Source organism: Arachis stenosperma, chromosome 1, assembly GCF_014773155.1.
Source record: "Arachis stenosperma cultivar V10309 chromosome 1, arast.V10309.gnm1.PFL2, whole genome shotgun sequence".
Taxonomy (NCBI): Eukaryota; Viridiplantae; Streptophyta; class Magnoliopsida; order Fabales; family Fabaceae; genus Arachis; species Arachis stenosperma.
In genome coordinates, this window is record NC_080377.1 from 14,348,140 (window position 1) to 14,365,228 (window position 17,089).

General features: G+C 31.6%; 1 protein-coding gene and 1 pseudogene across 1 annotated transcript; both read left to right on the top strand.

Moving 5' to 3' along the window:
* Window positions 1-2,702: 2,702 nt before the first annotated feature.
* Window positions 2,703-6,180, top strand: LOC130968072 (uncharacterized; annotated as a pseudogene).
* A 5,336-nt stretch (window positions 6,181-11,516) lies between these two features.
* On the top strand, window positions 11,517-16,372 carry LOC130945786 (syntaxin-22-like). Its single transcript, XM_057874487.1, has 7 exons — window positions 11,517-11,990; window positions 13,052-13,145; window positions 13,505-13,644; window positions 13,893-13,967; window positions 14,561-14,718; window positions 14,835-14,935; window positions 15,961-16,372. Exons 1-7 carry the CDS (start codon window positions 11,800-11,802, stop codon window positions 16,024-16,026), a joined length of 825 nt encoding a protein of 274 aa, XP_057730470.1. The 5' UTR covers window positions 11,517-11,799; the 3' UTR covers window positions 16,027-16,372.
* Window positions 16,373-17,089: the final 717 nt, after the last annotated feature.

Genomic DNA, 17,089 nt, shown 5'->3' on the forward strand with positions numbered 1-17,089 from the left:
GCGTCTCTCTCTATAATTCGAACCAACCTAGTTCGAATTACATTCATTCTTAATTCGAACCAAGCTGGTTCGATTTATTAGCAACCCAAAACAACTAATTCGAACTAACCTAGTTCGATTTACTCACAAATACAGTTCGAACCAACCTGGTTCGAATTATATAAAAATACGATCTGGCTTATTGCTGAAACGATTTTTGCTTTGGCTTATTTACGTAATTTTTGTAGTCAGTTGGCTTATTATGGTTTTTTGCCCTTATCGAAAATTCATAAATGGACTCAAATAATATTAATATAATCAATAAATTTATATAAATAAATTATAAATCATATATATATAAAATATCCATAGGTATATTATCTATCTATTAATTATTAATTTATGTCATCTGTCAACATTATATATAAAAAAATATTATAAAATTTTATATCAAAATATTAATATATAAGTATATTGTTCTCTTCTATCATAAATAATTTAATTAAACTTGTTATATTTTAATATGTCAATTATTTAACTTTTAATAAAAAAAACAAAGATATTACTATTTGAGGAAGAAATTTAAATCATGTAATTTATTTTTTGCAGAAAAAGTTTATGGAGATAATATTTAAAATAAATAAATACGTAATTAAGAATAAATTTTAAAAAAATTTAATTATGCGACGGTGGAAAAACTTAATTATTTTGTTATGAATAGTTTGATTATTCCAATCTAGAAAGTTTGATTGCTTCCTGGTGAATCGTGGTTGGAAAAATGATGAAAATAACAAAATTGTTGAGATAAGTGTAATGATGTGGATCTATTTAATGGACGGTTTATTTTTTTTAAGATGGGAATTTATTTTTTTAAAATAGATTGAAATTAATAAAATTAAAAGACAATGTTTTTGTAAGTCTATAAATAGGCATGAATTGATATAAAAGGAATATACATAGAAGCAATAAAAATACTCTTCTCTTTTTATATATTATTAATAGTTTTTCTTTCTCTCTTTACTGAATATAAATATATAAATAATTTTATTAAGTTAATTATATTAATACTAAGGTCTTATATTTATACATCTTTATTTTATATTTAGTACATCTTTTTTATTTATTTTATAACACGATCAGCATGATCAGCATGAGACTCTGATCAAATTTTAGGAAGACCAAGTAATAAATTTTTATTATGTCGAAACTCTCTCATCTTGAATTTAATGTACTTGATATATATCTGAAAATAACTATTTATCATGGATACTAGATGCTTAAATCTATTTTGATTCAATGGATCTTGGAGATATCATTAAAGCTGAAAATAATGCATCCCAGAAGAATAAAACTAAAGCCATGATTTTCCTTCGTATTCATCTTGTCGAATGATTGAAAAATGAATATCTCACATTAAAAGATCCTACAGATCTATGGAAAAACCTTGAAGAAAAGTATAATCATCAAAAGACGGTGATACTTCCTCAAGTCCGATATGAATAGACGCACTTGCATCTACAGGATTTTAAATCCATAAATGAATATAATTCAGCAATGTTTCGAATCACATCACGAATGGAATTATGTGGAAAAAAGATAACTGATAATGATATGTTAGAGAAAATTTTCTCGACCTTCAATGCCTCGAATGTGCTCCTACAACAGCAGTTTCGAGAAAAATGATTTAAAAAATATTTTGAGTTAATTTCCTGCCTTCTTATTGCTGAACGCAACAATGAGTTGCTCTTAAAAAATCATGAAGCACGCCGCCCCATTTCCTGAAGCAAATGCGGCAAATCATTACTCCAAAAGAGGTAAATGGCAAGGTTTTGGTGACAAGAAAAATTATGAAAGGAAGAAGAATTATGTTCACAAGAAATGATCTCACCAGAAGTGGGATAAATAAAGAAATACTGGGCAAAATAAATCAACAGAGGATAAATATTTTCGTTGTGTTGGAAAATGCCATTGGTTGCGTACCTGTCGTACCTCAAGGCACCTAATCTATCTTTATCAAGCATATTTGAAAAAGGACAACAAAGAAAAGGAGACGAATTTCGTTTTAAATGATGCTGAAAATTTTATCACTCATTATGATATATCTGATTTCTTTGAGGATCCTGAAGAAAATATTGGTAATTTGATCAATGATGAAATAGTCTAATATGTGAGTATTCATGTAAATAAATAATTGTTAAGCATCTGAATTTCAAGTATGATGTATAATAAAATATTTATAAATTTTAAAATTACTGAATGTACCAATATAATAATAATAAAATTTTTAGTATATATTATACTTCTTAAAAAAATAATTCCAATCAAGAATTCAATTTGACTGTGCATGTACTACTACTTGTTTTATTATTATTATTTGTCTTTGAAGAAAATGGCAAGGATATATAATCACTACTAGAAAATTAGTTATTATTCGACAGATTTATCCCACGAAAATACAGACGGAATTTTAGAAGAATTTTTTGTCGAAAATAAAAAAATAAATTAGCATAAATTACAGACGAAAAAGAGAATTCGTCGATAATTCTGTCAGAAAAATTAATTTTTTGATGGAAATAATTACAGACGAAAAATCCGTCTGTAATTAAATGAACAAAAATGTTGCATTTTATGAAATTATTTCGGACGAAAAATTCATCTGTAATTTAAAATTTTCCGTTGAATATTGGAATAAGCTAAACCTTCCATTGCCGAGCCCCATTTCCAACACACAAATCAAAGAAAATAAACACTGAACTTCTAACATGTGTCTGAAATAACAAATCCTAATTTCGATCCCAAATATCCAGATCGATGGAATTCCATGGCAAACCCTTCCTCATCTTCATCCTCCTCGTCTCAAATCACCTACTCCTCCGATCCCTCTTACTTTCCCACCCCCTTCCACCTTCAACAACCGCCTTACGCCCCACCCCCGCTGCTGCCACATACAGTTATCCTTCTCCACTGTCACACCACCACCAATTCCAGCGCAACGCTCAGCAACTCTTCCAGCGCGACGTCCAGACCATCACCTCGGAGGCTCTCGAGAGCGTGAAGGCCGCCATAGCCAGCAGCGACGTCGACCACAAGACCGACGCGAAGCGGAAGGCAGTTCCCCGTCGTGCCGCTGGGCAGATGTGGGAGGATCCCTCGCTAGCCGAGTGTCCGGAGAACGACCATCACTTGTTCTGCGGCGACATAGGGAATGAGGTGAATGACGACGTTTTGTCGAAAGCCTTCACAAGATTCCCTTCGTTTAACCTGGCGAGAGTTGTGAGGGGCAAGCGATCAGGTTAAATTTGTTTTCTGATTAGTAGATTTTTAGGTTGTTAAAATAGGATTAGATTAGGTCTTGATTCAGAATAGCTGAGAAATGTTCAAAATAGGATTTTTAGGTTGTTTTCTGATTAGTTAGATTTGAAATATTATTACATGAAATTGGTACATGAATGCAAATTTTTGAACTCAAAATAGTTGAAAAGGTACTGCTTTTACAACCATGTTAAAATTGATGCTTGATTGGTGAGTAAAAGGCATCTTTTAAAAATTGAAAGCATCCTAATTGTGTTTTATGTCTCAATTACAGCATGCATATAGAGATGGTCGTCTTGAGGAGGTAGTTCTGCGACATCTTGGAGCTGCAGATGGCGATATAGTGATTGCCAAAGATATCAGGTTGCTTTTGTGCTCCTTTATTGTTCTATAGTTTATGGCCTTCTGCTTTCTGACTTTAGATTCCTTTCTGTTATGTTTTTGTTCATTTACTAACTAAATACCAATTCTTTCTAACTTTTGTAGCTAATTGGTAGAAGTCATTAGAAGTCATAAATTAGCTACAGAAGTCATAAGGTTTCTACTTTCTACTGATTTGTTAAATGTTCTTGTTTCTTGAAAACAATTGAACTTTGTATATTACTTTGATTTGGAATTCTGTATTCTTAAATAATTGGTTCATTTAGAATTTTCAGATGTGTGTACTCCTTAATCCTTAGCCTTTCTTCTTAAAATGTTCTCCTAACTTGTCTGAGGATTGAGATTTTGTGGTGTTTATTGTTTATTCTAGTGCCAAGCTTGTGGACCTTGCTCTTGAATTTAGAAAAATTTATGAAGGAGAAGACTTCAAGTACATACAGGAAAGTTTTGCCAATAGCACATTGCATCTCATTGGGTTATTGAGTGATGGTGAAGTCCATTCCCGACTTGATCAGTTGTAGGTGAGGATTGGGGGGTTGGAACATTTATAAGGAATTTTAATCTTTTGTTTTTTTTTTTGAAGTTTTTTTTGTACTGATTCTAGCAATTGTGAACTAGTAAGTACTAACAGATGCCATTATGCAGGTTCGGTTACACAAACTCTACATGCCAGGCTTACACAAAGACTCCGAATTATCCAAACTAGTACGACAATACCACCGTTATTCAGTGATGAACCAAGTAGATAAGCCACCCCACCACTCATTTATTAATATCTTATCAACAGAAATATGAAATTTTTTTAAAGGAAAATTCTTTAATAAATTTAACTAAATATTCATTGATTGCAGTGAATATCACTGGAAATGCTATTTATGATTCCATAGGCTCAATCGTAGTTGGTAACTTACTTGGCATGGTAAAGAGGCTCAGTAGGCAGTAATTTCTCCGCCATCTGATGTAAGAGACACAAATATGAAATCTATTTTAACATGATTTTATGCTGAATTGACCATGCAGGTAGCCATATTTTTTATCCAGAGAAATCGACATGCTTTAATTGACAGAGAGATGGATGACCATGTAAATTTATTGCTCGCATCTCGTATTGATTAACACAAGATGTGAGACTTAAAGAAGATATAAACGTAGCATTAAGCTAGAAGCTTGCTGACTTGGCATGGGATGTTATACATTTAGTTGTATGATAGCCATGTTCCTTCAGCCACTGAGAAGGAAATCGCACAACCAAAACCGGTTGCAAAATAGTCACTTTCGCCTTATACTGTGTAAGCCTAACTTGGATAGTTATTAACTGTCATCTTTTATTATTGGTATTTTATATGGATCGTTCCTAATGGTTTAATACTTTAATCGGGCTAGTTAATCTAAGTTTTCTATTTCATGTATCAATACTTCAATAGCAGAAAGGAAAAACAGAACTGGGTGATGTTTGTCAAAAAGAGAATGTATGTGTATGTGTGCGGCAATGGTAAGTACCTTGTTTTTGTTTTTTTCACTTTAGCATTGAAGACTTAATGAGTTCCCAAATCTAATGAACAAGGGAGAACCCTTTAGAATGGCTGGCTTACATCAGAAGGTAGTTGAATATATTCTTTCTGATTCATTTATTATTTTAAGATATATTTCACAGTGCTTCTTTGTTCTTTCTACGTTTATTTTTTTTGGTCTGTCTCTCTCGCTCTTCTCTCTTTCTCTCTATATATATTATATGAAAGTGATATTCTTGTTCTCTCCTTATTCTTTTGTTAAATTCCTCTGAAGTGAGTTGCCCCATTTCTATTAGTGCATTGTATAGCTTATTGGCTGATTGAAAATAGCTTAATTGCTCTTAGTTGGGATCTATGAAAATTATTACTCCTTGCATTGTATATTAGAATTGTTCCTATTCCTAATCCTAGAAATTGATTTTGTAACTTCTAAAAATTTTTGTTGGAAGTCCATGAATTAAAATATATAGAAGGCCAGATTTTTGTATTTTCAACTTTTGAATTGAGAACTAATTTACTAGTTTTATTTCATGGCAAATTAGTTCATTCATATGGTCCCTTTAAGCTGCTGGAAGTACCCCACAACCGGTGGCAAGAAGCATGAGCACCTAAAATTGCTTCTGTGCAGATTGAATGGAGTGTCAGGGTGGCTCGTTAAGGAATGTTGATTCTGCTCGTGTTTCAATCCCCATCACCTTTTACTGCTGTGTACTTTTATTGACATGTAGTACTTTGAAATATCAGGCAAGAAGTGTAGCCCTTTTCCAATTGCATTAAGAGATATAAAGCAACACGACATTAGTCAAAGCATGCACGGGATACTAGTTGATTGGCTTGTAGAGATTTGCATAATGTAATTTTTCTCATATAATACAATGTTATGAATGATAGCTGATAAATTTAGTACGGTTGGACAATACACTGAGGATTATAGTTGATGTATCAATATACTTCGTTTATGTTTTTATAATACGATGAATTTGTTTATTTTTTGAAATATTATAAATATTCGAATACAAATTAGATAAAAATTTGTATTAAATTTATATTTATTTTGTATGAAAACAAGTTTAATTTGTAATTGAAAAAATAAAAAAAATTCTATTTTACCTTACAGACGGATTTACAGGCAGATTTTCTGTCTGTAATAAGAGTGTGAGATAATTTTTCAAAGTTTAAATTACAGACGGAAAATCTGTCGGAAAATCCGTCTGTAATTACAGACAAAAAATCCGTCAAAAAATCTGTCTGTAATTACAGACGGAAAATCTGTCTGTAATTACCGACAGAAAATCCGTCAGAAAGTTCGTCGCCTTCAGGAAATGGATGGAGAATTTACAGAGGAAAAATCCGTCGATAACTGGTAAAAATTTGTCGGTAATTTTCCGACGAAAAAAAATCCGTCGGTAAATAATTTCCGACGAGGCTTTTACAGAGGGACAAAATCCGTCGGTAATTTCGTCGGTAACCAAATATCCGTCTGTAATAAAGACTAAATCTGTCTGTAAATCTTTCTGTATTAATCCATTTTCTAGTAGTGAATGAAGATGTATGCCTTGTGGATAATGCAAGTTTGTACACCATTCTCAAAAGTAATATATATTTTATCCATCTTGTGCCAAACGAAGAATATGTTAATACTATTATTGGCTCAAGCAATGTGATAGAAGGCTCCTGAAGAGCTATAATTTTGTTTCCTGAAGAAACAAAATTCATAATAAATAATGTACTTTTGTCTACTATATCTCTTAAGGAACTTATTGAGTTTCAAAGATATTTGCCAAAATGGATATCATATTAAAATTATGAATGAGAGAAATCATGAGTACTTATGTATCACAACTCATGATTCAAATAAAAATGTTATATTAGAAAAGTTACCCTCATTTTCATATAAGTTATATTATACCAAAATTAGTAAAATTGAATCACATGTTATTGAAACCAGAAGTTTACTAACCCAAATGAATTCATAACTTGGCATGATCGATTGGGCTATCTGGGAACAACCATGATGCGGAGAATTATTGAAAACTCCCATGAACATTCACTAAAGAACTAGAAGATTCTTAAATCTAGTGAATTTTGTTGTGGTGCATGTTCTCAGGAAAAGTTAATTTTAAGGCCATCAACAATAAAGATTGGATTTGTGTCCCCTAAACTCCTAGAAAGGATTCAAGGCGATATATGTGGACCTATTCATCCACCATGTGGATCTTTTAGATATTGTATGATCCTAATAGACGCATCTTTGAGATGGTCACATATGTGCTTATTTTCTTCTCGCAACCTGACGTTTGCGATATTATTTGCTCAAATTATGCGATTAAAAGCACAATTTCTAGAAAATTCAATCAAAGCAATTCGTCTTGATAATGCTGGTGAATTTACTTCCCAAACTTTTGATACTTATTGCATGGCTAATGGAATAAGTATTGAACATCCAGTAGCTCATGTTCACACACAAAATGGATCAGCAGAATCACTTATTAAATGCCTCTAATTAATTGTTAGACCCTTACTTATGAGAACAAATCTCTCAACCTCGGTTTGGGGACATGCTATTTTACATGCCGCAGCACTTATTCGTTTGAGGCCAACAAGTTACCATCAGTTCTCTCCTATGCAATTAGATTTTGGCCAGCAGCCAAATATTTTCCATTTTAGAATATTCGAGTGTGCGATATATGTTCTCATTACACCACCTTCTCGCACCAAAATGGGACCCCAAAAAAAATTAGGGATATATGTTGGATATGATTCTCCCTCTATGGTGAGGTATCTTGAAATACAAACTGAAGATGTAATTAAAACCCGATTTGCAGATTGTCATTTTGATGAATCAAAATTTTCAATATTAGGGGGAGAGAATAAGCTTCCTGAGAAGGAACTTAATTAGAATGCATCATTCTTGATACATTTCGATCATCGATCACGACAATGTGAACTAAAAGTTCAAAAGATTATACATTTGTAAAGAATAGCAAATGAATTGTCTTATAAATTTTTTAATACAAAGAGGATAACCAAATATTATATATACTAGTAGAAAATGTCCCAATTCAAATTGATGTCCCAGTTGGACAAGTGGACACTGAAACAAATTCACGTCAGAAGCGTGGTAGACCTATCAGTTCTAAAGACAAAAGTCCTCGAAAAAGAAAAGAGGTAAATACTATTTCTGTTAAAAAAGACATAGTAAAGACACCTGCAATTGTCTAAAATTTTGATATAATTTTAACACCAGAAGACGTTCAGGTACCTAAAAATTGTGAAAATGACGAGATTTTGATAAATTATGACTTTACAGGAGAGAAATAAGACCAAAATAAAACAATTGTTGATAAAATATTTGCATATAATGTGGCATTAAATATTATGCATGAAGTAAGGATTTTGAGCAAAGAACAGTCAAAAAATGTCGACAAAGAAATGATTGGCCAAAATTAAAAGATTCCATGAAGGCTGAGTTACTAGACTCACTTGCAAAATGTGAAGTCTTTGGACCTATAGTCCGTACATCAGAAGATGTAAAACCTGTTGGATACAAATGGGTATTTGTGAGAAAACGAAATGAGAAAAATGAAGTTGTACGCTACAAAGCTCGACTTGTGGCATAAGGTTGTTCACAAAGGCCCGGTATAGATTATGAAGAAACATATTCCCATGTAGTGGATGCAATAATATTGCGTTATTTGGTTAGTTTATCTGCATATCATAAACTACATATGCATTTAATGGATGTGGTAACAGCCTACTTATACGGATCATTAGATCGTGATATCTATATAAAAGTCACTTAAGGACTAAAGATATCTAAACCATCCAATGAATATTCGCAAGGGTTATACCTAGTCAAATTACAAAGATCTTTATATGGTCTAAAGCAATCTGGACGAATGTGGTATAATCGTCTTACTAAGTATCTGGCAAAAAATGGATTCAAGAATGATGATATCTGTCCATGTATTTTTATAAAGAAATCTGCATCTGGATTCATTATAATTGTTGTGTACGTTGATGATTTAAATATCATTGGAACTCTTAAAGAGATTCCAACAACTATAAAAGCTCTAAAAGAAGAGTTTGAGACGAAAGATCTTAGAAAGACTAAATTTTTTCTCGATTTACAGATCGAGCATACAAAAAATGGGATCTTTATTCATCAAACAACATACAAAGAAAAGATTTTGAAGAGATTTTATATGAATAAGTCATATCCATTAAGTACCCCAATGACTGTAAGGTCTTTGGATGTGGAAAAGGACCAATTTCGTCCTAAAGAAGAAAATGAAGATATCCTTGGTCCTGAAGTACCATATCTTAGTGTCATTGGAGCGCTAATATATCTTGCTAATAATACACGACCCGATATATCATTTGTTGTGAATTTACTAGCAAGGTATATTTCCTCTCCAACCAGAAGATATTAGAATGGAATCAAACAAATCTTTTGATATCTTATGGAACTGTTGATATGAGATTGTTTTATCCCTATGAATCCAAGTCACAACTAACTGGATATACAGATATAGGATACTTGTCTAATCCACATAAAGAAATATCTCAAACAGGATACATGTTCACATATGGTGGTACAACTATATCATGGAGGTCTACAAAACAGACGATTGCAGCAACCTTCTCTAATTATGCTGAAATACTAGCGATACATGAAGCAAGTCGTGAGTGTTTTTGGCTTAGGAGTTTGATCTAATATATTCTGTCATCATGTAGACTGATTGATCATAATATTATTTTTATCTTTAATATTTGGAATAAATTTTGCAATTATTCTTAACATTTAAGTCATTCTGTTTAAGTTTATAATGTTTTAAAATCGTCTCAATATTGTCCTCGCGTTAGTGATTTGCTAACAGAAATAATAGTACAACATAATTAAAACAATTTCAAAACGTTAGAGACTTAAATATGATAAAAATATCAGAAACAAATATGATACATTATTTTTAGAAAAATTCTCAAATCAAATAAAATTAAAAATAAATTTTAATAGAATAAATTTTTTACTAATTCAAATTTTACTCATCATAAAATATTTATAGAATAATTAATAGATAAACTTTTAAAAAAATAAAAAATGAACATAATATATATATAATAAAGTATATATTATACCTTTTTATTTCTAATGTATTGAATTTTTTTAATATTTAACTTAAATAAATTTTATTTTTAACATTAATTAAAATTAATTTTATCCTTTAATATATTAATTATTTTATAGTACATAATTATTTAATTATTTTAATAAATTACTCTTAATTACATTATTTTTTATTCTAAAAATATATATATTTTTAATTTTATCCTTATATTGTGTTTGGATAAGTAAAATTTGGAAAGAAAAAAAATGTAAGAGGTGAAATTGGATGAAAAACTCAATTTTCTTTTGTTTGGATTACAAAAGAAATTGAATGAAAAATAAAAAGGGATATGTGAGACCCATATAAAAATTTTTTCCTCAATCTTGCCAAAAAAATTGGTAGAAAAGGAGAAACATAATTAAAATTTTATATTTACCCTTTTGATTTTAATAATTTTAATATATTATTATAATATAAATTTATATTTAAATATTATATATATTAAATAAATAATTTAAATTAAATATATAAAATTATAATATTTTATAATATTTATAAAATATAATAAAATATAAATATATAAAAATATTTATACTTTATTTTATTATAAAAATATTAATATAATTTTATATTATTATAATTTTTTTTATTTTTTTATTTAAATAATATAATTTTTTTATTTTTTTAATCTAAATAATATATAAATAACTTTATTTTTTATTTTTTTTATTTTCTTTCCTCTTATTTTCTTTCTTTCTATTTTTTTGACCATATCCAAACAAAGCCTTATGGGAAGAAAAGGGAGAAAAGAAAATGGGAAGGAAAATGATTATTTTTTATTGTTTGGTTGAAGAGGAAAATTGAAAGAAAAGAAAATGGATGGAAAAAAAAGTGGTGAAGCCCACCAATTTTTTTTCTCTCCAACATTGGAAAGAAAATGGGGAGAAAACTAATGTTTCTATCTCTACTTCTAATACTACTCCTTCATTTTTTTCAATATATATTATAATATAAGGATAAAATTGTCTTTTTATAACATTTCTTTTTTTTTTATTTTCCTTCAAACCAAATATATCTAAAAAAAATAAAAATCCACTCAATTTCTTTCCTTTCCTTTCTTTCCTCTCTATTTCTTTTCTTTCAACCAAACATAGCCTTAAAGAGAGAGAGATTTTTAGTCATGGTAAAATGCTCGCAGAATGATGTTTACTCCTGCATCTTATGTTAACTTTACCTATCAACAACTACCTCACTGAATTGTGCATTCCAAACCTTCAATACCATCAAACATCGTTATTCACTTTCTCTCTCCTCAAATTCTCGCCAGGTTCTGGCGCCCCCTCTCTGTTTTCTTTTTCTTATGTTTTTTCACATTCCCTAATATCCCCTAGCTCCTTCAGCTGGTCTTCTATTTCCAGATTCCGGTATACAACAACGAACTTTCTTCTCTGGGTGAAACTCGTCCCGAGAAAGTTAGGGTTACCTGCTATTGGAAGACAATAATCACCATGAGCTTTCAGGACATCGAATCTGGCCATCCCTTCGGTGGTTCGAGGCGTGGCCTCATCAATGGGAAGCAAGATCCTACACAAGCGGTGGCAGCCGGCATATTCCAGATCAACACCGCCGTCTCCACCTTCCAGAGGCTCGTCAACACCCTTGGAACCCCCAAAGACACCCCCGAGCTCCGTGAGAAGCTGTGAGTTTCTTTATCTTCCTTAATCTTTGTCGCTGATTTCTTTCTTTCTTTTTCTCGTTTCCGTTGTTGATCGAGCTTAATTATCCTTACAATAACCTATCTCTCTGTGAAAGAGTTTAATTATGATAATCTGGCGTCTATTTTTATCTGGAGTCATTCCTTTGTTAATCGAGATATTTTTCTTTCTGTGCTAATTCTCTTCTACTTTTACTGTTTGGTTTCTTCCGAAAACAAAATGGAGCTTGTGATTGTGACTTGTCTAGAGCCGTTTATCGTGCATTTAATTTACCTGGGGTGTTAGTGTAAGTGTAACTAGTGCTTGAGGAATGGGGTTCCTCTTTTTCTGAACTACTTCCACATTTCCTAGTAAGTTATTAATATTATGAGAATGGTAAAATTGCTGATTGACGTGGCCAAATATCTTCCTTACTTGAAATCCAACACAAAATCTATTGAACAGTCCTGATGATGACAGAGTGCTTTGGTTTACAATGCTTTTTTCCGTTGACTTCTGAGTTGACCTATTGGGGGGGGGGGGGGGGGGTTGATAGTTGATACGAGATGAGATGACCTTCACTGATTTCCAAGTTGCATTTATTGTGCGTCTTCCTGTAAATGCTCCATTGGCTGTAGGATCGACAATTCCACATTATTATTTTGAACCCCATTGTATGCCTTTTGTTTCTGTAAATAATAGTAACAATAAAAAGTCATTGCTTAAGTTACTAAAAGTTTGCAATGAGTACCCTGAAAGAGTCACCCCTTTCCTTCCCTTCAAAACCTAACTCACAAATAAGAAACAACCCCTTATAGTGTACATCGAATGTTCCCCTTTATGTGCAATTAATGCAGGAATAGTATTGTCAAATATAACTTATTTCAAGCCAGACCCATGATTTAAAAGTAGATAATGGTGTCAATTCCTGTTGGTAAACTTAATCTTTTCTTCCTAGCAAACTATATCCCAGTCCATGTTGTTAATGATGTTTAAATAATGAATGACTTATAAGAACTTTGTAAACCTCTTACTCTGTTACCCTGTTATACATACTAACTTGCAGCCACAAGACAAGGCTGCATATTGGGCAGTTGGTGAAGGACACATCAGCCAAGCTAAAGCAAGCTAGTGATATGGATCACCAAGTTGAAGTTAATGTAAGTTCGGACCTTGTTCTTATATTCTGCTCCATTTGAATAGGCAAAACAGTTTAGTGACCTCCAATACTTGTTATGATAAAATTTTGCATGACTTCCACAAAAAACTATTATTCTTAACCGAGATTCTTGTAGCCATTTTATACGCTGAATGGTTAATGTCACAATAGTTTTGGTTTTATTTTTTAATAAATACACTACAAAAATTTGTTATGGTTTGGTAGTTTATTATACTCCTTCCATTTGAAAATAAGTATCTCTGAAAAATTGAAAGAGACACTTATTTTGAAATAGAGGGAATAATATATTTAGGGTGACATGAACTTCAATGCTTTTAATTTCAAAATTTTTCTTTGCAGCCAAGCAAGAAGATAGCAGATGCCAAACTCGCAAAAGATTTTCAGGCCGTTCTGAAAGAATTTCAGAAGGCACAACGTCTTGCAGCTGAGAGAGAAACAGCATATACTCCTTTTGTTCCACAAGCAGTTCTTCCTTCCAGGTGACTTATCAACTTTGTAGAAGTGGAAATGGCAAAAGTTGATCCTTATTTGCTTTATGTGTGTGGCTTATGTAGAATTTCAATGATTATGTACAGTGACGGAAGAATAAGTTAATCTTGAAATAATACAACTTAATTTGTTTGCACTTGGTTCTTTGGTTATCAATTGTATCCTGAATGCATTGTTGTTAATTCTTATTACCTATGTGTATGTGGTTATGATGTGGGCTTCTCTCACTGGCTTGCAGCTATACAGCTAGTGAAGTAGATACTAGTTCTGATACGACTCCAGAACAGCGTGCCCTTCTTGTGGAATCCAGGAGGTGATTTTTATTTTTTTGATGGGGTGATTTATTGTTTCTTATTTGTTTCCTATTAATAGTAAAATAAGTGATTTGTAGATTTGTTTTCCTTGGGTTACTACTTACTACATTGTTTTTGTCTTTCTGATAAGAACTTCTGGTATTCCTATCATATTTGGTTATATTGTGAAATTAATATGATAGATGGTGTTACAGTGTGCACTTCGGAATGTACTGTTGGTGAAAAATGGAACTCAAATATATTTATCATAAATGGATATTTGACCAAATCAATCTGTTCCATTCCCCCATGCATGTTCAAATGCAAAATATTATTATGCTGAAAAGAATGCTATAAGCTGTCATTTTCTTTATTCCATTCCCCCATGCATGTTCAAATGCAAAATATTATTATGCTGAAAAGAATGCTGTAAGCTGTCATTTTCTTTCCTTTTATGTTTTCTCTGGTGCAAAGGAGTTGGTGACAGTCGATGGCAGGATCCTGTTGTCATTACAACAACCATACGTGCACTTGTTTTAACAGAAAAATGCTACTCAGATTCAACCTGTTGTCATTATTTAGTACCTTAGCTCTTGCATTGTTCATACTGCAGGCAGGAGGTTTTATTCTTAGATAATGAGATTGCCTTCAATGAGGCTATCATTGAGGAAAGGGAGCAAGGCATTCAAGAAATACAGCAGCAAATCGGCGAGGTTAATGAGATTTTCAAAGATCTTGCTGTGCTCGTCCATGAGCAAGGAGCCATGATTGGTAGGTTTTTTTTTCCTCCTTTACTTTTATGGATTATATGTGCCTTTAATTACTTTGTTCGTTTATTTTTACGTACTTGCTCATATTATCTGGTGTTATGGATTTTGTTTTTGTAGATGACATTGGCTCCAACATTGAGAATTCTCATGCTGCAACTGCACAAGCAAAATCTCAACTTGCCAAAGCTTCAAAAACCCAAAGATCAAATTCGTCTTTGGTAATGCATTTATTATTTTCCTTCCCCTCTTACTTTGATAACATGAATCTGTGACTCTATGAGTAGATAGATTTCTAAGACCAAATTAAGGCTTGGTTTGATAAAGTTTTTCGAAGAGGTGCTTGTGCATTTTAAAAGCTCAAGCTCCTCATTTTGTGTTTGGTAAATAAAAAAGACCATGTGTCTGTGCTTGTAGCTTTTAAAAGATCGGGATGCTTTTGAAAGCATCTAAGGTGGAGCTTTTCAAAATTGGCTTGTGCTTTTCAAAATTTAAAAGTCTAATATAACCTCATATGTTAACTAATTTTCAAATTTAACGCTTACATTTATGTCTATTATAGTATTTTTAAATTTTAGAAGTTATTTTACTAAACGCAATTGTTGTTGCTTTTGTTTATTGAAAGCTATTTTTAATTTGATTTACCAAACATAAATTACTACAATTTTTGAAAATGCATCTTTTAAAAATTAGCTTTTATAAGCTACTTTTAAAAAGTAAAATCTTTATCAAACTAAGACTAAGGATAACTATACGTTTGTTTTCATTTTTGCTTTTTACTGCTTATGCTCTTGTGTGTGTGTGATCGTAAATATTCTTTTTGAAAAAGGGGGAATCAGAAAAATATTTTCTGTTCTTTTAGTAGGGTTGGAGTTGCTTATCATGAAACCAAAGTACTAGTTTCAGAAGTTTGTTCAAAAGTACTCTTATATGTTCTTTCTATGTTGAAGACTTTTTACGTTATGACATTGAGCTTATCAGTAGGATTGGAGTTGATGGATATTTTATGAATGGTATAGATCCATCAGCTTACATCAATATAGGCGTCCCCCATTTCATCTTGTATTCTACCGTTTTGCATATGGTATACTATTTTGCTTTTCTATTAAGACAGTTTATTTTTGTTGGTCTGAGCTCTGTGTGGTTGGTGGTTTATGTATGGAATATACAACAATTCCCATTTATTGTAGATTGTTCACCATCTTCCTTTGTTAATGCTGTCTTCTGTTTCTCTCCCCATTTCTAGACATGTTTGCTTTTGGTGATATTTGGGATTGTGCTTCTCATCGTCATTATAGTTCTGGCCGCCTAGTCAAAGATTGTCGATATTCTATCGTGTATCAAATGCAACATAGGAACAGCAGCAGTTTGCCATCTCCCTTGCTAATGATTTCACTTGACTGGTGTTTTACCCGGTCTCATGATTGACTGGTGCTTGTCGCATCGGGCTTCCTATATAATGCGGGGATGCACACAAATATGTCATGATTTTGTCGTGTCTTTGTGTTTCTGTATCTATGTTACTATGTTAGTGTTTGAGCCTTTAAGGATGTGACACGGTGTAAGTTCTCTTCTTACTTCTTTAATGAAAGGGAAAATTCATTCTTTACCTGTGAACGCAAACCCAAATTTATAATAAATGATCCTGATTTGGACAACGCCCCCCCCCCCCCCCCCCCCCCCCTTCCCCCAACAAAAAAAAACCAACCTAACAAGTAGTTTATTGTTTTTTTTTTTAATACAAAAAAATGAAGCTTCTGCCTTTAAGGGCCGTGTGGGGAGGATACAACGAACAAGTATATAATGTTAAACAACTATGCTAAGGGCTTGTTTGGCCGTCATTCTAAAAAAGGATTTTTTTTTAAATGATCTTTCTTTAAAAGTTTTTTTATTTTAGTAAAATTGATTTTATGTTTGGATATTTTAGTTAAAAGTACTTATTTAAAAGATGTTATTGTTTGGATACAAAAATACAAAAGTACTTTTATAATAATAAAATTACTTAAAAGGACATTCAATCATAAAAGAGTTTATTAATAATAATAAAAGAAAAATAATTAGGACCTTCATTCTTAAACTTAGCGAATTCTAGATTAATCTGTTTAAAATATACAAAAGAATAAATATAAAAGATATCTAATAAATTTTAAAGATAAAATTAACTTATTGTATTATTTTATAATGCAAAATTAACATACCTTAATTTTATCAGTCCACCAAGATTTAGAAGCTAACACTATTTTTTTCTCATGATTCCAACCAAAATCAGTCTCTTATTCAACTAATTTTGCCCATAATTGAAAATAAGATTTAAGAGCATCCCATTTATTTCTTAGTTGTCTATGCAAATATAAGAGTCTTGTTCTCTCTCTAAT